The following is a 26,205-nucleotide window of genomic DNA, read 5'->3' as shown; positions in this document are numbered from 1 at the left end:
AAAAAAAAAGGAGCCCTGAAATTATGCACCAAAATAGATTTCCTTTGACCGCCATCAAACACACCTACAGTTGTCCCCAATAGATGAAATAACATAAGTTGCATCAGCCATGAATGAAATAATAATGAAAAATGTTCCTGATCTAATAAACCTATTCACTAGTCCAATCATCTATAATGATTCTCTTGTAACCTCGGGACTGCTACCTCCTCGTGGATCCATTACAGGAGATAAGAAACAAGCAAGTAATCCAACAGTATCCTTATCAGCAGCAGGTATTCGAGCATTAATTTATCAACTTCAATCATTATATCTTCGTACTCCTGTCAAATTATTTCGACCGTCCAGATTTGATTATCTTCGATATGTTAAAGCATTAGCTAATAAACATGATGATATTTCAAATAAACCTTATAGATTTCGTACTCATTCATCTATTGGAATGATCATTAATGTATTACGTACAGAAGGATGGAAATTTATACCTGATCAATTATTACCTCCATTAATTGCAAATTCAGCCACTGGGATTATATTATATACTACTTATTTAACAGTATTGGATCATTATACTAAAAGTCATGTAGCTTTAAATGGTAAGAAAAGAAATGATTTTAATTGGTATGCACCATTTGATACTTGGAGAGCAGGATTTGTTGCTGGAACAGTACAATCATTGGCAGCAGCACCGGTAGATGCAATTTATACAAGACTGACAGTACTGGAAATGTTGGAAGGAAATCATGATAATTTATGGAAATTTGGATTCAATAAATTAAAAGAAATTGGATTAGTTGGTGTATTTGCAGGTTATGGGTTTTCATTAATTAAAGAAAGTTTTGGATTTGCATTTTATTTTTCTACTTTTGAAATTGTTAAAACTCAAGGTTATAATTTAACTTATAGATTAATCATGTATTATAAAAAAAGTGAAGAAGCTATTAAAATGAAATTACAAAAATTATTTAAATGGGATGATGATCAAGTTGATGAAAAGTTGTTGAAATTGGAAAGATATAAACTGATGAAGATTTTAAAATCACTGTTTGTGTTATTGGCTGGTGCATCAGCAGCATTTTCATTATTAGCTATACAATATCCTATTTCTAAAGTTCAAAAAATTCATTTGTCTAGATTAGAAGCTTTAGATGTTTATAATCATTATAATGTGGCTAAAAATTCTGGAAATAGTAAACCTTTTTTCAAATTATATTATAATTCATATGTGGATACATATAAACAAGTTATGAGGATGAAAGAAAGAGCTAATATTACTTGGTTTGAAGCAGCATATTCTGGGTTTGTTAGAAATGCATTAACCACCATCCCAGCTACTTCTATTGCATTATTGGTGTTTGAAATTATGAGAACTAAATTAGCAGATAATTTTGAAGATTACAATGAAGTATTAGAAGCTTAAATTATTGTGTATATAGACTATTTTATTTATTAATTTATTTATTTATTTATTTATTAACAGTAATAATCAACTATTCAAGTTGACCGGTTTTTTTCAAGTAGGCGTTCCAACCGGCTTCTCTATATCTTTTACCTTCAACTTCAGGATCTCTTCCTTTACCAAATAATCCTCTACCAACGATAATAACATCAGTACCAGTACTTATAACTTCATCAACAGTTCTGTATTGTTGACCTAAAGCATCACCTTTATCATCTAAACCAACACCAGGAGTCATTATAATCCAATCAAATCCTTCATCATGACCACCCATATCACGTTGAGCAATAAAACCAATAACAAATTCTTTATCACTTTTAGCAATTTCAATAGTTTTATTAGTATATTCACCATAAGCTAAAGAACCTTTTGAAGATAATTCAGCCAACATTAATAAACCTCTTGGTTCATTAGTAGTTTCATCAGCTCCTTTTTTCAAACCTTCAACAACTCCTTTACCTGTAACTCCATGAGCATTAGTTATATCACTCCATGATGAAATTTTATAAACTCCTGAAGTATATTGTAATTTAACTGTATTTCCAATATCGGCAAATTTACGATCTTCAAAAATCATAAAATTATGTTTTTTAGATAATTCAATTAATGGTAAAATAGTACCTTCATATGAAAAATCAGATATAATATCAATATGTGTTTTAACAAGACAAATAAATGGTCCTAATTTATCAATAAGTGAAAGAAATTCTTTTGTTGTTGGAACATCAATTGATGCACATAAATTGGTTTTTTTACTTTCCATTAATTGGAATAAACGTTGTGCAACTTTAGATGGATGTTTAGATGCTCTTTCAGTATATGTTTCAGTATTAACCATTGTGTATATGTGTGTGTGTGTTTATGGATAGTAGTGAGTTTAGAGGGACTATCCAATTGGAGATGATAATTTTTTGACTTCTTTTTTTTTTTTTTTTTTTTACATTAATTCATCTCAATTATATAATCGAGATGACTCACGTGACTACGGTTTTTTTTGCTTTTTTTTTTTTGCTTTTTGCAACAAATTACACTTTAGGTATATAAATCGATATTTGCCTTATCTTGAATACTATAATACACTAAAAAAAAACACTCTTACTTAGATTCTTCTTCTTTAGCTGATACCTTTGGGTCTTCCTCTATTGGATCTTCCTCTGGCTGTTCCTCTGGTTGTTCCTTCGATTCCTCCTCTGGTTGTTCTTCTGGTGATTGTTCTTTTTTATCAGATTCCATAAACTCTTTCTTCAATTGTGGATAAATCTCGTCCATTTTGTCACATGAAGCTTGATAGATTTCTTTACTTTCTACTTCATCCAAAAATTTCATATTTTGTAATACTAAAATCATATTCTTGACTAATTCAATACTATTTTCATTATATTCAGTATTAGAAGATATTTTTAAATTCTTGAAATTTTCTAATAATCCGAACCAAATCTTTTCAATTTCGGCAAATTTCAAATCATCGACTTTCTTTAAGAATATCTTGGAAACTAATTGAAAAATTTCAAATTGGGTTTTAATAAATCCAATTGGATCGGTCTTGAAAACTTCAGGTTTGGTCAATTCAATCAATAATGGGAACAATCCAAACTCAAAAATCCCAAAACTTGTAACCTCTTCATCTTGTTGTTCAACAGACGATGATGGAGTAGTCTCCATTGCTAATGCAATATTTTGTAATTTCAAAACAGCAAATTCTCTAACTTCACGACATGGGTTGAAGCATTGATGTGCCAATGCTTGGATTAAAGAATATGACAACCCTTTATTCTTAAAAGTATCTTGTCTAGCAATGAAATTCAATTCAGATGTTAATGAAATAGAATGTTTTGATAAGTCAACAAGATCTCTAAAGTATTCATTTTCAATAGCCTTCTTGGAGTTACTACCCAATTTGTCATTTTCTTGTTCAAATTGAGATCCAATGGCACCAAGAGACGAAACTTCATCTAATAATCCTAAAATCATCACATAATTCTCTGGAATGATATCATTACTCTTAATCAATGTCTCCAAAAATGCAAGAATTTCGACAGCATAAACTTGGAATCCAGCAAATATTCTCAATGATTTCCAGTATTCTTCTGAGACCAATAATTTCTTACAACACCATGAATCATCGTCTATCAAAGATAATAAAGGTTGTAAAATTTGATTACCTTGTTTACTAATCAATTCTTTATCGAAATTTTCCAATGTTTTGAGAGTTGTGACCAAATACTCTTCGTTATCCAAGTATCTTAATAACAACAATTTATATGCCAATACTCTCAATTGACCCTTCTTGGATATATCTTTAACGTCACTGAGACTAGTAAAAACTTGTTCCCTTAATTTCACATCATCATGTAACAATAAGCAGAAACATACAGAAACTTCTAATATGAATAATGTTTCAGTTTCATAATACCTCTTGGTCTTGTCATCCAATGTAGGCAAAGCATTCAAGAACAAAGTAACAAATTTTTTCAAATCTTCCACTGGACCTTTAGAAACAATGGCAAAAATATTTGGAATGTTCAATGATTTAACACAATCCATGGTTGACAACGTAGATTCGATTTCAGCATCACTGGGTTCAGGTGGTTCATCAGAATAACCTCTCAAGAATGATGCAAAATTAGACAATAAACCAGAGTTGTTCAAAGGCTTCACCTTCTTGATAATATACAATGGTTTAACCTTGGAAATTGGTCCCAATTTGACTTTGGTTTGGAAATCTTGGAATAAGTTTGGATTGATCAAACAGTTTTCAAATAATCTCAAGATAATTTGGAAAATCTTATCCCATGATTGGGAAATCTTACAATTACTCTTCTTAATCAATCTGAACAAAACAACAGTAGCTAATTGAGCCTTGAAATCACGTCCAAAGTAGACAGCCAATTCACTGACATATATTTCTTCTTCCTTCTTCTCAATCTTGATCTGGGTAATTGGAATCTCTGGACGAATATTGTTGTTACTGTTAGCAGCTGTTTCTTCAAGTAGCTTCTTAGGAATTTCATGGTTAGTCAAGGTACTTAATTCACACAATGCTTCAGTCAACTTATCGATTGGTTCTGACAACTCATATTTCAAACAAATACTGGCAATTTTATCAATCGAAGACATCAAACGTGTGATTATATGATCATCTGAAGCTTCTTTGAAAACGGTAAGAATGGTTTGAATTAAAGGTTCGGAGACAGTTGCAAATAATACCTTATCAAACTGACAGATTTCATCCTTAGTAAACTCAACTTGATCAACAAGTTTATAGTTTTGGGTAGAAACCATATTATTCCAAGAATCATCAAACCATTTATCAGTTCCATGATGCTCTTCTGGCATGATAATTTCACGGTCTTTAATTGACAGATAAATCTTGGCAAGGTACCATTCAGGAAAGTCTTTACCATTATAAACACCTCTCAAATTTCTCTTGTAATCATCCAACAACATCTGTTTCTTAACTTGAGGGTTATGCAAATCTGTATTCAACATAATAATAGAATAAGACAAAACAAAGACAGAATCCTTATCAGGTTTGACTGGTTCAAGGTGTTCTTCAGTTTCATCATTCTCTTCTTCTTCGTCTGATTTCTCTGCTTCCTCGTCTTCGTATTTCAGTTTTTGTTGAGGTTTCTTTGGTGATGGTGGTGCACTACCAACTGAGTATTCTTGACATTGAACATATCTTTCTGCAAATCTTTCCACAACTCTTTCAATCTGTTGGGATTCACCTGGTAATCTAAAAGTTCTTAATAAAACTCTTAAAGCCTCGTCGACTCTCAAATCAGTGAAATCAAATAAATCTATAAAGTATCCAAATAATTCCGAATTAGAAGGTTTGGCCAAAAATTCACCCAACACTTTCTTGTTTAATCTACCAGATTTTGAAAAAAAGAAACTAGCAACTTCTTTCAAGTTATTTTCATCTTTAATGAAACCTTCTTTGGCCAATTCTTTGATACCATTCTTTGGCTTTTCATTTAATAACTCGGCACATTTAATAAATGCAGTTTTCTTTTTCCTCTTTTCGATCAATTCATGGTTGACTTCTTCTTTAGATTTATATGACTTGCTTCTTTCGTTGACACCAGAAATAAACGAAAGCATACCTTCTAAACACAAAGGTGGGACATTATCAGTGGTGATCAAAGCTGATTCGGGTAATGATAATTTGCATAAAAATTGTAATAAGTTGTTTGCCAAATCTGATTTTTCAAAATCACAATCATAGTCTATAAATAACCTAGTGAAAAAAGTAGGAGATCTAGTCCAAAGTAAACTCAATGATTCAATCAAAACTTCTTTTGAAAGAGCATTTCTCAAGGACATGTGTGAACCGCCATTGATCTTATTGGCATCGTTCTTGATTTGTTGGGGAAGAATGGATTGGAAAATCAAAGTAGCAGACAACTCAAATTGTGGTTTTAGTTGTCTTCCCAAAACAATAACAATAGTGGAGAATAATTGTAAAGAAGCCTTTAAAAGAGCTGGTGATTCCGTGGTGGTGATTATTTGCAACACGTGTTTTGAAATAGGGTCTGCAACTAAAGTCAACAAAGAGGGATGCTTCGGGATTTCTAATCCAGCAACTTCAATGGCTGTATTTATTAAGGATAATGCAAATACCCTGGTACTTTCCATATGTTGATATTGGTTTGATGGGGAAATCATGGAAACTAAAATACCCAAAAACTCATTAATACAAACAATGCCAAATGGCTCCTCAGTGGTGGTTTCAACAGACTGTGGGACACTCTCGCTTTGTTCTTTGGCTTTTGTAATATCTTCTTCTCCACCTTCTGTTTTCAACTCTTCTTGTTCGCCTTCTGGGTGTTTTGCATCTTCGCCATCCTCCCCATCAGAATGCAGGCTTCTTGGGGTGTTTATTTCAGACAGTTTGATTTCGGTCCCACCAATTCTATCCTCTGGTAATTTCGTATCTGAAAAATTGGTTTGTAAATCATCGCCATGTTCTGGTTCAGGTTCAATATCTTTAAGTTTACTGAAAATTTCAACTGTAATGGAATCCATGGACATTTCTGCTGCTCTTCTCAAAACTTCACTTCTCTTTTTGTTACAACCCAAGGATAAACAAGTTTGCACAACTTCTGTTACCACGTCATTTGGTAACAAAACTGATAATGGGCTTTCAATTATTCTTTCCAATAATCTCAAAACTTTCAATAACACTGCGTCGTCGGAGTTTTGATCAGCTGCTTCAAAACGACAATGAGTTAATGAAGAAATAATCTGGATCAATGAGTTTTGCAAGTTCTTGGATTTGAAAGAAATTATATCATATGATAAGAACTTTGAAATTGAATTCAATGATAAGCCTGTGATGAAACCTGAGGTGGAACTTGATTTAATAACCAACAAAAAAGGTTGTAACAATGTTAAACTATCAATATCATAAATATTCTTAGCATCAATTAATATAGATTTCAATTGTAAGAATGATGAAAGTAAAAGATTTCCCTGAACTGATCTTTGATTTGCTGCCCCGCTTCCGCCATTGGCACTTCCTGTTCCACTTGCTGCGGAGTTGTTATGACGATTATGATGACCGTGACCAGAAGATGAGTGTCTATCGGACGAAAAATTACTTGAAATGATTCCCAAACTACTGGTTAAACCATCAGCATCGAGATCATCATCATCATTGCCTCCAAATATATCACCTGCTGTTAATAAGGCAGCAACACCACTTTGGTTCCAACGATTCATTTTTCTCACCGCTGAAGCCATAGCCATACATTCGTTAATAGCAAGGGTAATTGGGTCGATACTAACATTGGAATGTGAAAATTGCTGTTGTTGTAATGTATGTTTTGGTAATCTCCCAAGAACAACACTCAATGGTGTTGAGGGTTTAGATAGTTCCATTGTTTATTTGTATGATTTCCCTTCTCTAGTCTTTTGTTTGTTCTTCTTGTACTGACTTTGACTTGAAAGAATATATTAGAAGGAATATGTTAAGGTAACTTGTAAATGGCTTAGTTGGTTAGGTTACCTTTATCGATACTTCTGTTTGCTATCGTTTTGGTTGTCTAAAATTTTTTGGCGTAGAAAATTTTATTTGTTTTCTTTGATTTTGAAATTTTTTATTTTTTTTTTTTGCTGTCCACTTTTGATTTTTAAATTAATGTGTTTCACTAGAATTTGGGTGTACAATAGCATGAACAACAACATTGTGAAGAGTCAAACGGATAGACTATAGATGACGAGCCAAATATAAGTTGATAAGAGTTGATATTATTATCATGTCAATTACAGTATAGTTTCAAAGGTGAATCTACGCTACGTCAATCTTTCTAATATGTATCACGTGACTTATCTATCTATCTACGTGGTATTTTTTCTTTTGGTCCGTTACCATTGTTAAACGTCTACAACTCATTTTGATTTCTCTGTATCTCGTGTGTCGATGCTTTCTATATAAACTATATATCATGACCGATGCATCGAATGGCAGTATTTCTAACCTCCAAACCAAATACAATCTTGAAATAAGAAACCACTTTGATCTTCAGTGAAGGAATATGGCAGTTATCGGTTGTCTATCTCCGTATTGTCCTCTCCTTTCTAGTGGTCTCATGATCATTATGACAACGAGAATTGTCATTTCACGCTCAATACTTCACTCCAATGTGTTCATTCACCAATTGGTACTCTAGCAATCCAATCTCTCTTTCCATAGTCCTCCACTCTATAAGTACTCACACAAAATCAAGCCTTAAATGGAAATCTAAATAATTTCTGGCGCACTCGGAAATAATTTCTTCTCACAATTTCATACAGCCTCCAAAATCACCACCACCACCAAAAGGAGAAAGAAAAAAAAAATGTTGTCACCGTTAATCAACAATCGAAAGTTTACAATACTGTACTTACCCATTCTAAACAACCTCAACCTACACATTGGTATACTGTCCATTATTCTCTTAAATCATCTATCCATAAATCAATTATCACAATCATGCCACGATTAGAAGAATCAGAAATCAAGAAATACTGGCAAATTTTCCAAGGTTTAAAACCAGTCGATAATAAATTAACAGGAGATAAAGTGTCTCCAGTATTGAAAAATTCCCGTTTACCAGAATCTCAATTATCTTCAATTTGGGAATTAAGTGATATTGATAATGATGGGAAATTAGATTTTGAAGAATTTTGTATTGTTATGAGATTAATTTTTGATTTGATAAATGGAAATTTCAAAGAAGTTCCTACTAGTTTACCATCTTGGTTAATTCCATCTTCTAAACATGCATTGATTCAAGCAAATCAAGCTGTCAATCAAGGAAATAACAATTTTGGATCACAAGAGCTAGACGAATTGGATGAAGATGGTTTAAGAAATGATTTTGATTGGTATATTTCACCTACTGATAAATCAACTTATGAAAAAATATATGATTCAAATAGTGATTCTTTAGGAAGAATTAGATTCAATTCATTAAATGGATTATATGACAGCTTAAAGAATGTGCCAAGAGAAGAAATTTCGTCCGCTTGGAACTTGGTCAATCCTAAATCTTTTGAAACTATAGATAAAGATCAAACTTTGGTATTTTTACATATTTTAAATCAAAGAGAAAATGGTAAAAGAATTCCAAGAGGTGTGCCTGCAAGTTTAAGAGCTACTTTTTCTAAAGAAGTACCAAATTATGATTTAAATGCTCAAGCAAAACCACAACTGTCAACTTCTTCACAAGCAGGTAAGCGATCATTTGCTGAAGATTATCTTTCTAAAATTGGTGGTTCTTCAACTAGAAATGAAAGAGGTACAGATTTTTCAGCCACCGAAGGTACGGACTGGGAAGAAGTTAGATTAAGAAGAGAATTGCATGATTTGGAAGATTTATTGGATAAAGTAAGCAATGGATCTAGGGCAAATGAAAAGGAGAAGGAAGAAAGAATGTTGGTAAAATATGAATTTGAACAATTGTTGAAATATAAACAAGAACAATTGAAAAATGGATCTAACAAAGTTGATTTGACTCTGGTTAAACGAGATGTTGAAGATATTCAAACTCAAGTTTCTACATTAGAAGATTTCTTGAATACTCGAAATCAAGAATTGGCTAAATTGAATCAACAAATTGATGCATTAAAATAATAATAAATTACTGTACAATATATATGGTATATATATATATATAAAAAGAATAATACGGAACTTTTTTTTTATCACATACATATATCTCTGTTTTGACCTTTCAATGACTAAGTTATTTCTTGTCACCTTCTTGTTCAGGTTCTGGTTCAGGAGTTGGCAATTTGAAAGTTTCTGGAGTGAAATCTTTACCTTCCCCAACAGGTTCCCAAACAGAAGAACCAACAGTGAAGTTTCTCCAAGCTTGAGTCAATTCCAAAGGTTCGTAGATAACTCTCTTCTTTTCTTCATCGTATCTAACTTCAGTATAACCAGTAGTTGGGAAATCTTTTCTTAATGGATGACCTTCAAAACCATAATCAGTCATAATTCTTCTTAAATCAGGATGACCAACAAAGAAAACACCAAACAAATCATAAGTTTCTCTTTCATACCAATTAGCACCGTTGAAAAATGGAGTAATGGAAGGAACTGGACTTGTTTCACTGGCATAAGTCTTGACTCTAATTCTAGAATTGTGTCTTACACTCAACATGTTATATACAACATCAAATCTATTAGTTCTTGATGGATAATCAGCGGCAGTAACATCCATGACTGATTTGAATTGACATGAAGTATGATCTCTTAAAAATAACATGACTGGTCTGATTGCAGATGGAGCAACATATATGGTTAATTCATCTTTCCAAACAGAGAATTGTTGGATATATTTAGGTAAACATGACATGATATAAGTACCGAATTTATGTAATTCTTCAATTTGAACTTTGTACTTTTCAGTTGGGTTAACTAAAGGAACATAGTTTTCTGTTGACTTTGGTCTTGGTAAGTTATTTACATTGACTAAATCTTCTTCATCTGCACTTAATCTGACATTTGATGTAGTGAAAGATCTTAAGTATCTGGTGGCTGGAACAGCTCTTCTAAGTAATGTTCTTGATATCATCGTTAACTAATATGGTCTATAGATATAAATAAAATGTTGATGATGTTGATAATTCCAAATTGAATAAAAAGAAAAAAATAATAATAATATGAATACTACTCCTTTAATGGTGAGACTGAATAGATAATGGAAGTTAATTCAAAATGGAAGTATGGTGGACAAACAAAGTGTGTGTGTGTGTGTGTGTAGTAAGTTTTACTTTTTTGTTAAAGTGAAATTTTTTTGAGTTCAGGTTGGTTAGAAATTCTTGCGATACAATTGGTTCGCATTGAACAAGTATAGGGAACATTAACAAATGAGAAAAAAAAAAGATTGAAAGGGGTCGTGTGAAATGGGACATAAATTTTCATTGTCATAGGGGAGACAACCAATGGTTGCAATCTCGTAGTGGTTGTCTCCAACCATCTACTAAAAGAGAGCTATCTGTTTATCGAATACGTAAACTGGATTGAGGAATTCAATCAGTGAATGAGTCTATACATATTGGTGTTATAATCTAACTTGGCATTGAATATGTTCCAGCCAAGAGTATACCTTCTATTATCAACGACTACATTGTCACGATATGTCAAACTCGGTTCAACAACACTTTAATCTTTTTGATATATTTGTATTTCAATTAATATTCTCTAAATACTATATTGACTCAAATATAAATAAAAAAAAAAACTCAATAATAAATTATCAATTTTCATTTCAAATCATTAATAAGATAACTGCAATCTAGTAGAAATAAAAAAGTATGGGAAAATAACCATGCTTATAATTTTGGTCTTGGGTCCAATTTCTTGAAAACAGCTTCAATAGCAGTAGCCTTCATCATGTTACCTTTAACCTTCAATTTACCATTCATGAACAATTTTTGACCGTTAACTTTGTTGTTGGCCAATTTAACAAAATCGACATCTTTCAAGATCAATTGAACATCACCTTTTGGAGCAGCACCATCAACTTTGGCCAAAGTACCATCTTTCTTCAAGTCCAAAACCCAACTTTGTTCTTTACCTTCTTTGTTCTTTAAAGTAATGACAATGATGGCATTGACAGCTTTAACAGCTTCTTGGGCTTTTGATTTGTCTGCTAAACCTTCGTTTAATTCTTTGAATAATGGGGAGGCGTTAAATCCATCAACTTCGACTGACATTATTAGATATTTATATATGTGACTTAATTAAACTAATAAGGGATAATTAGATAATGATTATAAAGAAGAAGAAAATAAAAAGAAGAAAGGAAGGAATTAAAAAAAAACTTTTCAATAGAAATCTTATTGGATATTTATATACAACTCAAATTCATGTTGATTAAATGCATATGAAAAACTTGTTGTATCCATGAGCAAACAAAAAAAAAAACTTTGGGGTAATAAATTTTTGATTTAGTTTTCTCTTTTATGTGTGTTACGTAATCAAGTATGACATTTGGTTGTGTGCAGGTTGTCATACAAATTACTGCATGTAGTTACATTTTTCATGTGATACTTCCTAATTGGGAAACTTTCGTATTGTAATAATGCCTCGGTTTCTATTTCTTATCGTGTGTGTGTGTGTGTGTACAGTCGCTTGCAAAAAGTCTGGAAATTTTTTTTTCCTTTTGAAAAGTAGTGTACTGGATAATACACGAGAAATTCAAATAAATAAATATATTCGTGTAGAACACAATTCCGATAGGAACCGAGAAAAATTTCACTACATCCGAATACTTTAGTAGATTGTTCACAGAAAAATACATAATAGTAAGTACCAACTATAGAGTCTCTACTGAAGTCTATATAAGTGATATATATTCAATAGCTTGTATATTAAAGGCAGTTAATTCTTTGCCAATCGGTACGTGAAAAACAGGAGAGAAAATTTTTTTTGTTCTCCGCCTTTGTAACGTTTTTCAAAAGGAAAAAAAAATCTCCAGACTTTTTGCAAGCGACTGTATGTGAGTGAGCAATGTCAACTTGCATTGTACTATTCCGTGGTCACTAACAGTTTCTATTGTCCCTCCCCCTCTCTCGCTATATTTCCTTCCATGCCCCTCCAACTTCGACGTAGCACCTACAATCACGGACTAATATGTATGCATCTATCGGAGTTTTTGTTTCCTGTTTAATAATTTAGGAACAACTCATTTATCCAACAACTAATTGACCTATAACGTTGACTTATTTTACATATATGGAGTCTGTTGTAGTCTATTTTTAGTTGGGTGTCTATTCTCACTCTACTTCATCGGTTTTATTTGAACATTTCCTTACCTTGTGAATAATCCAATGAAAACCGGAGATAATTTCATACACTCTAACTCCACATCTATATTGTTTGTATATTTCTCCCCACAATAAATTTTCACCAGTCATGTGGTATTTTCAATATTCCAAAGGGGTTTTGCACCCAATTTGAAAGTTCTTGATCAACGGTTTAATTACACACTTGTAGTCGTTATGTCTCATCTACCGTTGTTATCACTTCTTATCATGATCTTGTGATTTCTCTCGGATGTGTAAATAATTTGTCACGTGTAGCACTCGTTTCGGAGTTGTAATAAGAACCAGAAAGAACCTCATTGCAAAAAAAAAAAAAAAAATACAAAGAGAAAAAAAAAATAATCAAATCTCATCTCTTAATATCAAAAACCATAAGTAACAACATAAACCATGTCATCATCATTTTCTTCAGATGCTTCACAATATCAAGCGGAAAATACAGTGAATAAATTGTTTTCAAATATACTACATACAAATATTTCAACTACTAAATCAACCACTAATGCCAACCAATTATTTGCACAACATGGAAGTAGTGTCAAGAAGAATAAAAAGAATGAAGCTAAAAGAATCAAAAAGAATGAAGAACGAACTAAAGCATTTAATAAATTTGTGAAATATAATTATATTAAAAATAAAGAAAATAAGAATGAAAGTGATAAGAAATATTTATCAAAATTAGTTCGTAAAAATGTTAATAAATTAAATTCATCATCTAAAATTGATGATTTTGAAATTAATGAAGAATTTAATATTGTTAGTTCAGAATTATTAGATCAAATTAAACCTAAAAATGGTAAAAGATTAAGAAAGAAATTATTTAGAGTTAATGAAAATGATGAAAGAGCTAAAGAATTTAATGAAAAATTACAAAAAGGTGTCATTTCTTATCCTGGTTTAACACCTGGTTTGGCTCCTGTTGATTATAATGAAAGTGATTCCGAATAGAAATTGTATATTTTTTGTTGTTATAATCTATTTAATCAAAAAAAAAAAAAGAATAATATTAATTATTTCATTTCGTATAAGTTTTGACGTAAATCAATGACTAATTTACGTACAGTTCTCTTCTTATCATCTAAAACAGTCATGGTTTGTCTTAATAATTCTTGTTTCTTAATTAGTTGTGGGAATTTCTCCACAATTAATAATAAATTACCTAAACTTGATACTCTTATAGCTTCTAATTTGCTTGTATTGGATAATTCAACCAAAACTGGAACAAGTCGTAATATATCATCTGGTGATAAAATCGATTCATTCTCTTTAAGAATTATACTCAAGATCAATAATGACGATTTCTTATTCAATTCGGAATTCTGGAATGATTTCAATACAATTGGTAACACTTCTTGTAGATTATTAATCAAGATGTTTGTAGACAAGTTTTCGATAACAAGTGATAAGGCATAGAATTTAATATTGAAGTTAGTTTCAGAATTTATCAAATATGGCAACACCTTGACAAAAATTTGTTGTTTGTACAACAACTTAATATTCAAATTTTTGACCTTGGAAATAATCTTATTTTGTTTGATATCTGGGGTAGAATTGGTGAATATTTTCAAATCAATAAACAAAATATGCAATGATTTAGAAATGGCATTCATCAAGGCAAGATTATCTGTGGAGTCAAATATATGTAAAAGATTGTCCAATGCTTTCATACCAGCATTGTCAAGTTTAACAATTAATCCCTTAAGGATCCAGATGGACTGTTCAAATTGAATCAAGAACTCGTCAGACAATGTGTCACTTGTTAATTGTTGAGGTAAGATCAAATGTTCTTCAATAAATTGTTCATCGGTGGCAATTTTATTAAACATTAATGATATAGCCAACAAATATTGTATTCTTAGCGATCTGGTGTCCTTCAAATCAGACACAACTTGTAAGCACAGTGTTATAATGGGTTTATAGTTGGCAAAAACACATGATTTGTCGGTAGAACTCAAGATCTTGCAAAATACATTAACATAGAAGGATGGTGTTTCTAACAAATTCAGTGGATATGCAAATGATCCATGGGTTGTTTCATTTGTAAAAAAAGCAGTAAACATTTCATCGAAAATACTTTGATGTTTACTAACATCGATAAATTTAACTATCAATCCTAGTAAATCCCCAGTTAAATCGAGAATCTCAAATTGTTCTTCCTCGTTTTCACCAACAGGTACAATAGTTAATACATTGTGCAAGAATGTTGGTATAAAATTCTTATACCATGAATTCGTTAAAAATTGTTGAATTCTTTCAATTTGATTAATTAATTTAATAAACAATTGTATGATTATTTTGTATAATTGGAATTTGTTAGCAGAAGAATTGACCGCGGATAATTTGTTAAGTAATCTGATTGAAATAACTTCCAAAACTTGATAATTAACACATAAATCACCAACTAATGACAAGATAAATTCATATTGTTCAACATTACCATCTTCTAATGTATTCAACAACGGGTTTATAACTAACTCAATGGTAGATGAAGTAACATTAGGATTATCTTGCATACAGCCAACTAACCCATTGATTATCTCTTGCAAAATAACATCTTTCTGGTTGGTTTTCAAAATAAAGCTCTTGAAATAATTTCCTAAAATAAGATCCAATTCCGTGGTGGTTAAAAAATTTGGCAATTTCACTAATTTTATCAACTGTTGAATAGTTTTAATCTTTAATGTTTTCTCCATGTCTGATGTAACAGTCAATAATTGACCCAAGAAGATCAATATGTAATCTTTATATTCCTGCAATGATGTCTCGACTTGTGGTTGCAAAACTTGATATGAAGTCAAGACGAATCCAATACTATCTATCAAATCTCTCTGTTTGGCAATATTTAATGCAGCATCTTCATTAATTTCAACCTCTTGAACGTCATCAACTTGTTTAGTCTCTACGTCTTCTTTCTTTTCAATGTTTAAGAATTTACCCCAAATATCGTACTGGAATACATAATCCACTGTGTAATTCAAATTTTCAATCGAAGTTGAACCCAATGAACTTAATATCAAACTAGCTTTCTTGGACTTGTCTTTGATCACCATGAGATAAGGTTTCAATTCTTCAACCACGGTTTGCAACATCATTTCTGGCTGAGGAATTTTCAGAATAATGTGATTGAGAATAACCAATGTTAAAACTAATGGTTTGAACTCATCATTATCATCTATATCGTGATAGTTTTCCGGTATTATTGTATCATTAACAGGTTTAAACACAGAATCAATGTCATTATGTAATACTTCAAATTTCAATGCATTCCATAAAGTTATCCAATATTCCTCAACTGTAAGTGCATCATAATTTTCAACACATAAATCTATTGTTTTTAAAGTATCATTTCTGATGACAGGATTTGTTGAAGTTAACTTTTCAATCAAACTTGGGAAGGAATCGTTGGCATATTGTGATTGTGAAGCAATTGCAGTACGCAACTTAATTTTCAATTCTTCGGATGTTATCTTGTATGGATCATTTGGCGGTGGTTTAAATGAAATTGGGAAATAACAGAAACAAACATCAAATAAATCAACCACAAATTGTTTATGTAATTCATTTGACTTGTCAAATTTAAACCATTCATTGATTTTCATGTTCAATTCAAATGAAATTAATAAATTTCTTGGATCTTTTTCACCGGATGCAATATTGATAAATGTTTTCACATATAAATCGGATAATTCTATCTTTGTAGCTAAATATTCATGAAATTTAAGTAATATTCTTTGTAAAATAACAAATCCTTCATGACGAACTTTAGCCAAAAGTTTCTTTGGTTGGTATTCTTTCTCTAAAACAGTCAAGACTTTTTCAATATAAGATGTTAAAAATCCTTTACATTCGACTAAATAACTAATACCAATTAATTTAAATTGTAAGCTTAATTGATCATCTTTAATCTTATAAATATAAAAATCAATCAATACATTAACATCATGTTTACTCAATTTCTCTAAATCCAATTTCTTAATGGTAAAACTCAAACATTGAACACTTTTACTTCTAATCAAATCTGTTTCTGATGTCAAGGTAGGTCCCAAAAATTGAATGAATTGCAATAATGATAATTGATTTGTAGTTATTAATGAAGATAATTCGTCAGTATAGGTATTAGATGCTTGTTCATCCGTACCAACAGTAGCTATAAACTGGTTTATTAAAACCGGAATATTATGTTCTGACTCAACCATGGTAATGAAATAATCTTGCAAGGAATAGTTTTCTATGGCCTGGGGTTGGTTGGTTGGTTGTCTATGGAAGATTCGTAGATCGTGGTGGAAAATTTTTCTGTTGTTTCGCTTGATGACAAAATGCGAGATAACACTCGTCCAGAGGTGTCGGGTCGGCCGAGACAGATCTTTGCGTTACTGATTTGATAAACATAGTGGTTACTAATGTTTTGGGTATAAAACAGTTTATATTGATATCATGACTAGTTTCAACTTATTAAAAAGTTATCAATTGCATTGGTAGACATGTGAATGTTTTGATCTGTTTAAATTGACATATTCAATTATTTTTTTCTGCTCAAGATTTCAGACGAATTGTTTACGAAAATCTTCACTATCAAACTAGACACAACCAAGTTGACTCTACACATCCCCCATTAAATAAGAAGTTTATCAAAACAGCTGTATGTATTCTTTGCATTTTATATTATATTTCATGTTGCGCGTCCTGCACCTAAACAAATCTATTCTCTAACTAAAACAGAAGCAGCACCCATACCAGTACCGATACACATAGAAGTAAGACCAACTTGACCTGGTTTCAACAATCTCAAGATAGTAGCATATTGACGAGCACCAGTAACACCCAATGGATGACCCAAGGCAATGGCACCACCATTGATATTAACTTTAGATCTATCAATGTTACAACTTTCAATGGAGTACAAACATTGACCAGCAAAGGCTTCATTGATTTCATAGACATCAACATCATCAACAGTCAAACCATTTTGTTTCAATACTTTTGGAATAGCAACAGCTGGACCAATACCCATGATTTCAGGTGGAACACCAGCAATAGCACAAGAGACATATTTGGCCAATGGTTTGAAACCGTGTTGTTCAGCAAAAGAACGTTTCATCAATAATACCAAAGCAGCACCATCGGAAACTTGAGAAGAGTTACCAGCAGTGGAGACACCATCATCTTTGAATGCTGGTTTAATCTTGGCTAATTTTTCTTTTGTAACACCACCTCTAATACCATCATCTTTACTGATAGTAACTAAAACTTCCTTTGGTTCAGCATCTTCATCTTCATCATCGTCATTATCTTCTTCTTGGTAAACTTCAATTGGTAAGATTTCATCATCGAATTTGCCTTCTTTTTGAGCCTTTTCGGCTTTTTGGTAAGATTCAGCAGCAAATTGATCTTGAGCATCTCTTGGAACGTTGAATTTAGCACAGACGTTTTCATTGGTAAGACCCATAGGAATACCATTCTTGATGAATTCTGGATTTTCAGCATAAGCTGGATCAATTTGAACCAAAGCATCAGGACCATAGTTCTTGGTCATACTTTCGGCACCACCAGCCAAACCACATTCGATTTCACCAGTTTTAATCTTGTTTGCAATTTGAGAAATGGCCATCAAACCTGAAGAACATTGTCTATTGACTGCAATAAATGGAGTGGTATGTGGGATACCGGCTGCTAATAAAGCACCTCTATGTTCAAAATCACCAGATCTTCTATTCAAGACATTACCAATGGCAGCATCTTGGATAATCTTTGGATCAACACCAGTCTTTTTCAAGAATTCTTTGGTTAATGCATATAAAAGAAAATCCGATCCAGCATTTCTTAATCCACCTTTACCACCTTTGGTTTGGGCAGTTCTATATGCTGCAACAACGACAACATCATCTGGAGATTTTTGGGAAATTTTACTCTTGGCCGACATGATTTATAATGACTGAATAAATAATAAATATATATATATATATATAAGTAAAAAGAACTGAAAAAAAGAAGAATTATAAATAAAATTGAACAATTATCTGGGGGAAATTGAAGTTAATTTATAAGTAATTTGAAAATATAGGTTGTATAATTATCTTCTGAAATTATGGGGAAACTAAAGCGAGAGAGGAGGGCGAAAGAAACAAAAAAAAAAAAGAACCATGGGTGGAGGGGTGATCTATGCAGGAGATAATGAATAATTGCCCACGGAAGAAAAAACAACACCTATCCAAAGTATTCTAAGTTACTGTATTGATTATACATGAATGTCAAGTGGTTAGTATTATCACATATCTTCAACAATTGTCAATCACTAAGCACAATATTGACTTTGGTGTTACATCTTTCCCTGGAATCTGATTTTATTTTTGTTTTTGGTGATAATCGCAAGCCGAGGTCCCACTATCGCACTGATTTTTTTTTACCATCTCCACAAAATCGAAGTGCAAAAAAAAAAAAAAAAAATTGAAAAAACGGATAATCAATTTGAAAACCGCTTGTGAAAAACAATTCTTTAAGTAATGGAAATGGTGGACACAATAACATACTAAATTAGGAAGTCTATAGCATATGGTTACAAAACTTGATTCAGACAATATTTCGAACGTATTTTCTTTTGACACCTGAAAACCACTAGTTCCCACCGTAATTCCATATTGGGATTTATCATTATTATCCAATGCTTGTATTATTTATCAAATCAAAAGTATAATTGTATTCTCCAAATCACGTGACACGCGTCATTGTTTTGATTTCAGACACGTTTGTGATGCACGTCAAAAAAAAGCCCAATCTGTTCTGTTAAATTTTTTTTTAGTTAACCCTGAGTACTTCGCATTAGGTATTGCTTCAGTTGTTATGGGATATAAAAAATGAACAACTTAGAGAATGAATAATTCACTACGTGGCATGTTAAATTCTTTTATATTTCCAACAAAACACTCGCAGCCACAGAAGTTCACGACATCCATTGTTTTTCTTGAACTAAAATTGAGCATTTAATCAATAATATAGGGGAGGAAAATCAGAACAAACACCCATAAAAAAAACTAATTAGCATTAGCGAATTGAATACTGTACCTTTTGTGATTAAAGTTAGCCCATTGTTCTTACAAATGTTTGTCAACTATAAATTGGCGTACCTAACTGCCAAACTTGTCAGTTAGCATTACATATTAATTTCGTACTGTTTTACTCTCTTGAATACAATCCTTCGCAATTATTAGAGTTTTAAGGACACACATTCATTGGATTGATTACGAACCTGATTCAAAACATTCTTTCTGTATTAACCAATGGTGAATTAAGATTACAAAAAGTTACATATATAATTGTTTCATCTTTGTGGTTAACATTCCAATCCTTTTCGTCAATTACAAAAAAGTGATAAAAAAATTTTTTTCCCTTTCTTCTTCTTCTTCTTTACATTTGTCTCGTCGCCAACCCTTAGTATTACAATCCACTTACTCATACACTTCAAAGAAAACTCCCACCGCATACACGCGCACTGAAAAAAAAAAACACACGAGACTTTCAGACACGAGTTATCTTTTTTTTTTTTTGATTTTTGATTTTATAAAACCAACAAAAACTTTTCGTCTTTTTTTTTTAACTATTGAAATCATTCTTCTTTTTCTTCATATTTCTCCAACTCATCTACGCTCTTTACCTTTTAGTTCATTCATATCAAAGAGGTTCTGATCCTTAACTAATTGCATCTACTTTCATCTATTTATTTTTAATTATTTTCCACCTGCCACTTGTACACACACACTAGAAACAACACATCAAAAATGGGATCATTAATGGTATGTCTGCAATACACTAACGATAATATCTATCAAAGATATAAAGTATCAAGTTACTAACACTTATTAAAATAGTCAAAATTGTTTAAGAACCGCGAAATGAGAATATTAATGTTGGGTTTAGATAATGCCGGTAAAACAACCATATTGTACAAATTAAAGTTGGGTAAAACATCCAAAACAGTACCAACAGTTGGTTTTAACGTTGAAACTGTTAAACACAAGAATGTTTCATTTGCAGTATGGGATTGTGGTGGTCAAGAAAGAATTAGACCTTTATGGAGACATTATTTCACTGGTACAAATGCATTGATCTATGTTGTTGATTCCCTGGATGTTGATAGATTAGAAGAATCCAAACAAGAATTATTTAGAATTATAACTGATAAGGAATTAGCTAATTGTTTGTTGGTTGTTTTGGCCAATAAACAAGATGTTGATGGTGCTGTCAAACCAAAGGAATTGATTGAAAAATTCGAGTTGAATAAATTAACTGGAGAACATACTTGGTCTGTTATCCCAACTATTGCTATTGACGGTACTGGTTTAGTTGAAACTTTGAATTGGATCTCATCTCACTCCAAGTAAAGCAAACAGAGGTTTAATTTAACATGAATTTTTTTATTTTTTCGCAACCAGATATCAAGACCAGAGATTTTCACATACATTCACCATACCCAATTCGGAAACTTACCATTGATCCGTCTATTCAATTCTAGAAACCAACTTTTCCTTTTTTTTTATTTCTATATTTTTTTTTACGAAGACATAAAAAGATCCACATATATAATGTATTATTAGTACAAGCACAAGGAATATATATTAAGTTACTTACATTGAAAAAAAAAAAATCAAAAAATCAACCTAGTTTTGCATTACTTTAAAGATAAAAAAAATCTATACCTAAAATTTATTGACCCCAGACAACAACACTACCATCTTCTTCACCAAAATAGGACTTATCAGCCATATCGGTGAATAAACCAGTTTCCACCACACCGACAAGTAATTTGATTTGTTTGTGTAATTCTTCGGGGTCTTCAATTTCCCCGAAATCCGCATCCAATAAAAAGTTGTTGTTATCGGTAATTACTGGTCCAGCTTTAGCCTTACCACCTTGTCTTAAATCTACTTTTTTGGCACCCATGTCGTATAATTGTTTGGTAACTTTAGCATATGAGTTTGGAACAATTTCAATCGGTACACCTTGTCTCCAACTTTCACCCAATTTCTTACTTTCTTTTCTATAATCAGCAACAACAATAAACTTTTTAGCAGCAGAAGCAACTAATTTCTCTTGGAATAAACAAGCACCACCTCCTTTGATTAAATTCAATTGTGGGTCAACTTCATCAGCACCATCAAAAGCAATATCCAACTCAGGATATTGTTCAATAGCTCCTAAATTCAATCCATTGTCAATGATCAATTGTTTAGATTGGAATCCAGTTGGGATACAAATAAAAGAATCTTTATTTTCTAATTGTCCGATTCTTTCGGCAACATAAATGACAGTAGATCCTGATCCAATACCAATGACTTTAGCTTTTGGTGGGAAGTTTTCATCAACTGCTCTATAAGCAGCTAATTTTTTGGCTGATTCAACGGATGATGACATGGTTAAACGTGGTGATGTTCTTGATAATTGTCTAACAAAGGATTTTATCATAAAATAAAATAGAAATAAAAAAATAAAAAATCAAGAACGAAAGACAAATTAGTCAAATTATATTTGAATATTTTTTTTAACCTTGTGTATCCCACCGAAATCGAGTTTCCCCCTGCCCGTATTGAATATTATTACAAAATTAGTAATTTTTTTTTTTCTTCTTCTTCTTTCATCGTCGGTTTTCGTGGGGGGACCCACGCACAATAGGCGCATCAAAAAAAAATTTAGAGTTTACTCATCGGAAATGGTAAAAACCTCCGGGTCTCGGAAATTGATAATTAAAAAAAAAAACATGTTAGGGCTATAACCCTCTCGCACCTGATGTTTATTTTCCCTGCAGTCTCACACAGTTTTTTCTGATGACTTGAGAATTTTGTAACACAGATAATTTTTTTCAGCTTCGCACCTAACAAAATACTTTTTACAGTTTCGCATCATGTAACCTGCAAAAAGTGCTCGTTTTTTTCTAATGAAAATTGTATTCTCACAATAGTATACTTTAGAGGGGAGTTTCTTTTCTTGATAGTATAGACTTTAATAACCTAGTACAGAGCCATCCATCATGTCTTCTAAGATCTTGTCTGAAAACCCAACTGAATTGGAATTAAAAGTTGCCCAAGCTTTCATTGATTTGGAATCTCAAGCTGACTTAAAAGCTGAATTGAGACCATTGCAATTCAAATCTATTAAAGAAATTGATGTTGCTGGTGGTAAAAAAGCTTTAGCTGTTTTCGTCCCACCACCATCATTGGCTGCTTACAGAAAAGTCCAAACTAGATTGACTAGAGAATTGGAAAAGAAATTCCCAGACAGACATGTCGTTTTCTTAGCTGAAAGAAGAATCTTGCCAAAACCAGCTAGAAAAGCTAGAAAACAACAAAAGAGACCAAGATCAAGAACTTTGACTGCTGTTCACGATAAAATCTTGGAAGATTTGGTCTTCCCAACCGAAATCATCGGTAAGAGAGTTAGATACTTGGTTGGTGGTAACAAAATCCAAAAAGTCTTGTTGGACTCTAAGGACTCCACCGCTGTTGACTACAAATTGGACTCTTTCCAACAATTGTACACCAAATTGACTGGTAAACAAGTTGTTTTTGAAATCCCAGGTGAAAACCATTAAATTAATTAAATTAATGCACGATTGAAAAAAAAAGGTGAAATGATAATAATGATTAGTTAATCCCTGGATGTTGGGTTCTGCCAATGTTGTCGTTCCTTTTTTTTTTAGAAGAAGATTCTTGTTTAATTTTATATTAATATGTATATTAGTTTTTTATTGCAAAAATGAACATCCGCTAACTTTGAAAATAATATATACATTTCAGATTGATGATTTTGATGATGAAGAATATTTATTATCGATAAGCTCACGCATATTGCTTGAACTATTTATTAGATCTTTTTCACATAACTCGTAGGGAACACACCAGTTTGACCGTTAAGTTCACCTTCTGTCCATCCACTACCATCAGTATCATCCTGGATCAAGATAATACGATCACCTGCATGGATAGTCAATTCATCATCACCATCTGCCATATAATCATATAATGCTTCTAAATGTTGCACTTTCTTAGCTCCACGTCTAGGTGCAACAGCTGGACCTTTCTTTTTACCCTGTGGTTCTTGCTGTTGTACCACAGGTCGACTGGTGATTTCAATATACGAAGTAGGCACCAAACCTTGACCTTGGTACCCTTTAATCAATGTCCATCCAGATCCATCATCTTCTTCTAAAACGATAAATTGATCACCAGCAGACATAGTTGCTTCATCTGATCCAGTTGCAGCATAATCATAAAGTGCTTTACCTTCAATTGATCCACTGGCACTAGGTCCATTTCCAGAACCATTGTCCGCAAGACTACTCTTTGTACTCTTGTTACGACGTAAATCAAACATACCACTGTGCAATGAAGTACTGGTTTTAACCTGATTCAAGGAATGTACTTCAGACGATGCATCCAGGGTTGCATTTGAGTCGGATCTCTTACGACTACCACCACCAGTTAAGAATCCAAATCTTGATTTCTTTTGCTGCACAGGTGGAACATAACTTAAATCCTTATCACCAGCAAAGTTTTGGATAATCTCAATTTCAACTTCATTTTTAACTCTGTTTGTGTCTTCCTTCATGAATTTATCTAAAATAGCCAATGATCCTTGCAATCCAGCATCAAATTTTAATGTAATTTCTTCAGTATCTTGTTTTCTTTTAGTGGTACTTTCTTCTAGTTTTTGTTTCACATCAAGACAACTTTGTTCGTATTTGTAGTACTCATTAGAAGCAATACTAAGTTTCTTTTTCAATTCAGTCAATTCTGGTTCCTTGATAACTAAACTTTCGTCATCATGCCAGAAACTGCATGGAATAAAATAGAAATCTTGAGGTTCTTTCCAATCAACAGAATTGTGTTTAATAAACATAGCCACATCCAATTTTGGTTTGTTTTGTTCGATAGTTTCGTCAATCAAATGTAATTTCTCTTTGACTCTATCCAAAGAATTACGTTCTATAATCGATGCATTCTTCAATAATTTATTCATTATGGCTACTCTATCTTCATTCAATTCTTGCATGTAATCTAAAAGTTCTGGTATATCTTGATAAAAATACTTGTCCTTAAGTCTGTTTGCCACACTGATCTTGATCAAGTACTCATTCTTACCATTGTTCATAGCCACTTGTTTATCATCTAATCTTCTTTGATGTTTTTCACTTGGGGCTTTTTGGTTCTTATCTCTGGCTGATTCGGTATTTTGACATAATGCATCATACGCCTTTTTGGATTTGTTAACATCATCTTCTACTTTTTGTTTCTCCAGAACCAAATATTCATTAATCATATCCACTTGATGTGATACTCTTTCACATTTAATTTTCAAACTAGTCATATTATCGGCAATTTTAGTTTGGAATTCTCTTGATAAGGTTGTTTTTTCATCAGCAATAGCTTCAGTTTGTGTCAACAAATCAGTCCAAAGCACCAAGGAAGCGTTTTCCAATGATCCCGGAGTGATAGCTGGTTCATCACCAACTGATAAACTAGCAGATAATTTTGCTTTCTTATCGAAATATTTCTTGGTTAATTCTTTTAGTTTGGTCAGGTATTCTTTTTCCAAAGCTGATCTCTCTTGATAAAATTCATTGATATCTTGTAACCAGTTGATACCATTGTTTAACCATTTGGAAGTTTGTTTATAGGAATCCTTTAATTCGTTACCGATTGATAGTGTTTCCAAGGACATATTGTCTTTGTTGGTCAACGTGTGATTCTTTTGTTGATATGGGTAACTAGGCAGTGATTTAGAATTAATCGAGAGAGAGAGAGAGAAGAAAAAATCACTGTGGTTGAATCGCTGGCGGTCGAAATTTCAGATCAGCAATAGGGGTAGGTGAAACTGAAAGTGGTTGTTTTTCCGCGTGGTGGTGGTGCGGTCATGGTACGGTAGTGAGTTGTTGTGTTCTCCGAGGTGAGGTGGGGGACACCTCGACGTGAAAAACTCCCGCTGCTGCCAGGGAAGGCGACTGATGTTGCATCGCTTTGTTTTGTTTCCCTGTCGTATAAAAATTAACCATTTCTTACGTCATGGTTATTTAATTGGAACTATATCCTCTAACATTTTCTTCCTTTAACCAGATAGATCTCTTGTTTCTAGGAATTGTATACCTTTACCACCCATCATCATCATCAGATCAAGTCTTGTTTGAAACGAACGGGCGAGAATATCATTACCGCCGAAATTTTTCTTACAAACAAAACCCCCCTTGCTTTCCTTTTTCTTTTTTTTAGCAGTTGAAATTGTTCTTTATTATATAACCAAACATTCAACAATCTATTCAAAGTGGGCAGTGTTAAACAATCATTCATTAAACTTGCTTCAGGTTTACAAAACAGACGGTTCTTTCTTTTCAAGAAGAAACATATTAAGCAATATCCCTACAAAAGATCAAAAGTTAGATTACT

At 32.3% G+C, this 26,205-nt stretch overlaps 13 protein-coding genes across 13 annotated transcripts; 5 read left to right on the top strand and 8 right to left on the bottom strand. All coding sequences in view use genetic code 12, as the record gives it.

Annotated features, from left to right (window-relative positions):
* Window positions 1-109: 109 nt before the first annotated feature.
* On the top strand, window positions 110-1,420 carry CTRG_02176 (uncharacterized protein; the record flags this gene model as incomplete). Its single annotated transcript, XM_002547833.1, has 1 exon — window positions 110-1,420. The coding sequence occupies one exon, from the start codon at window positions 110-112 to the stop codon at window positions 1,418-1,420; it is 1,311 nt and encodes a 436-aa protein (XP_002547879.1).
* Window positions 1,421-1,490: 70 nt separating this feature from the next.
* On the bottom strand, window positions 1,491-2,297 carry URA3 (orotidine-5'-phosphate decarboxylase; the record flags this gene model as incomplete). The annotated part of the gene is made up of 1 exon (XM_002547832.1): window positions 1,491-2,297. One exon carries the CDS (start codon window positions 2,295-2,297, stop codon window positions 1,491-1,493), a length of 807 nt encoding a protein of 268 aa, XP_002547878.1.
* Window positions 2,298-2,554: 257 nt separating this feature from the next.
* On the bottom strand, window positions 2,555-7,342 carry GEA2 (Arf family guanine nucleotide exchange factor; the record flags this gene model as incomplete). Its single annotated transcript, XM_002547831.1, has 1 exon — window positions 2,555-7,342. One exon carries the CDS (start codon window positions 7,340-7,342, stop codon window positions 2,555-2,557), a length of 4,788 nt encoding a protein of 1,595 aa, XP_002547877.1.
* A 1,093-nt stretch (window positions 7,343-8,435) lies between these two features.
* END3 (End3p) lies at window positions 8,436-9,578 on the top strand (the record flags this gene model as incomplete). Its single annotated transcript, XM_002547830.1, has 1 exon — window positions 8,436-9,578. One exon carries the CDS (start codon window positions 8,436-8,438, stop codon window positions 9,576-9,578), a length of 1,143 nt encoding a protein of 380 aa, XP_002547876.1.
* A 112-nt stretch (window positions 9,579-9,690) lies between these two features.
* On the bottom strand, window positions 9,691-10,524 carry ALI1 (Ali1p; the record flags this gene model as incomplete). Its single annotated transcript, XM_002547829.1, has 1 exon — window positions 9,691-10,524. One exon carries the CDS (start codon window positions 10,522-10,524, stop codon window positions 9,691-9,693), a length of 834 nt encoding a protein of 277 aa, XP_002547875.1.
* Window positions 10,525-11,284: 760 nt separating this feature from the next.
* On the bottom strand, window positions 11,285-11,668 carry CTRG_02171 (uncharacterized protein; the record flags this gene model as incomplete). Its single annotated transcript, XM_002547828.1, has 1 exon — window positions 11,285-11,668. The coding sequence occupies one exon, from the start codon at window positions 11,666-11,668 to the stop codon at window positions 11,285-11,287; it is 384 nt and encodes a 127-aa protein (XP_002547874.1).
* A 1,500-nt stretch (window positions 11,669-13,168) lies between these two features.
* CTRG_02170 (uncharacterized protein) lies at window positions 13,169-13,726 on the top strand (the record flags this gene model as incomplete). The annotated part of the gene is made up of 1 exon (XM_002547827.1): window positions 13,169-13,726. One exon carries the CDS (start codon window positions 13,169-13,171, stop codon window positions 13,724-13,726), a length of 558 nt encoding a protein of 185 aa, XP_002547873.1.
* A 62-nt stretch (window positions 13,727-13,788) lies between these two features.
* CTRG_02169 (MET18/MMS19 family protein) lies at window positions 13,789-16,974 on the bottom strand (the record flags this gene model as incomplete). The annotated part of the gene is made up of 1 exon (XM_002547826.1): window positions 13,789-16,974. The coding sequence occupies one exon, from the start codon at window positions 16,972-16,974 to the stop codon at window positions 13,789-13,791; it is 3,186 nt and encodes a 1,061-aa protein (XP_002547872.1).
* A 503-nt stretch (window positions 16,975-17,477) lies between these two features.
* On the bottom strand, window positions 17,478-18,698 carry FOX3 (Fox3p; the record flags this gene model as incomplete). The annotated part of the gene is made up of 1 exon (XM_002547825.1): window positions 17,478-18,698. One exon carries the CDS (start codon window positions 18,696-18,698, stop codon window positions 17,478-17,480), a length of 1,221 nt encoding a protein of 406 aa, XP_002547871.1.
* A 1,966-nt stretch (window positions 18,699-20,664) lies between these two features.
* Window positions 20,665-21,153, top strand: ARF3 (Arf3p; the record flags this gene model as incomplete). The annotated part of the gene is made up of 1 exon (XM_002547824.1): window positions 20,665-21,153. The coding sequence occupies one exon, from the start codon at window positions 20,665-20,667 to the stop codon at window positions 21,151-21,153; it is 489 nt and encodes a 162-aa protein (XP_002547870.1).
* A 322-nt stretch (window positions 21,154-21,475) lies between these two features.
* Window positions 21,476-22,234, bottom strand: RKI1 (ribose-5-phosphate isomerase; the record flags this gene model as incomplete). The annotated part of the gene is made up of 1 exon (XM_002547823.1): window positions 21,476-22,234. One exon carries the CDS (start codon window positions 22,232-22,234, stop codon window positions 21,476-21,478), a length of 759 nt encoding a protein of 252 aa, XP_002547869.1.
* A 562-nt stretch (window positions 22,235-22,796) lies between these two features.
* RPS7A (40S ribosomal protein eS7) lies at window positions 22,797-23,357 on the top strand (the record flags this gene model as incomplete). Its single annotated transcript, XM_002547822.1, has 1 exon — window positions 22,797-23,357. The coding sequence occupies one exon, from the start codon at window positions 22,797-22,799 to the stop codon at window positions 23,355-23,357; it is 561 nt and encodes a 186-aa protein (XP_002547868.1).
* A 272-nt stretch (window positions 23,358-23,629) lies between these two features.
* On the bottom strand, window positions 23,630-25,486 carry BZZ1 (Bzz1p; the record flags this gene model as incomplete). The annotated part of the gene is made up of 1 exon (XM_002547821.1): window positions 23,630-25,486. The coding sequence occupies one exon, from the start codon at window positions 25,484-25,486 to the stop codon at window positions 23,630-23,632; it is 1,857 nt and encodes a 618-aa protein (XP_002547867.1).
* Between the last annotated feature and the right edge of the window lie 719 nt (window positions 25,487-26,205).

This window comes from Candida tropicalis (genome assembly GCF_000006335.3).
Source record: "Candida tropicalis MYA-3404 genomic scaffold supercont3.3, whole genome shotgun sequence".
Classification (NCBI taxonomy): Eukaryota; Fungi; Ascomycota; class Pichiomycetes; order Serinales; family Debaryomycetaceae; genus Candida; species Candida tropicalis.
This window is presented reverse-complemented; position numbering and strand designations above follow the sequence as displayed.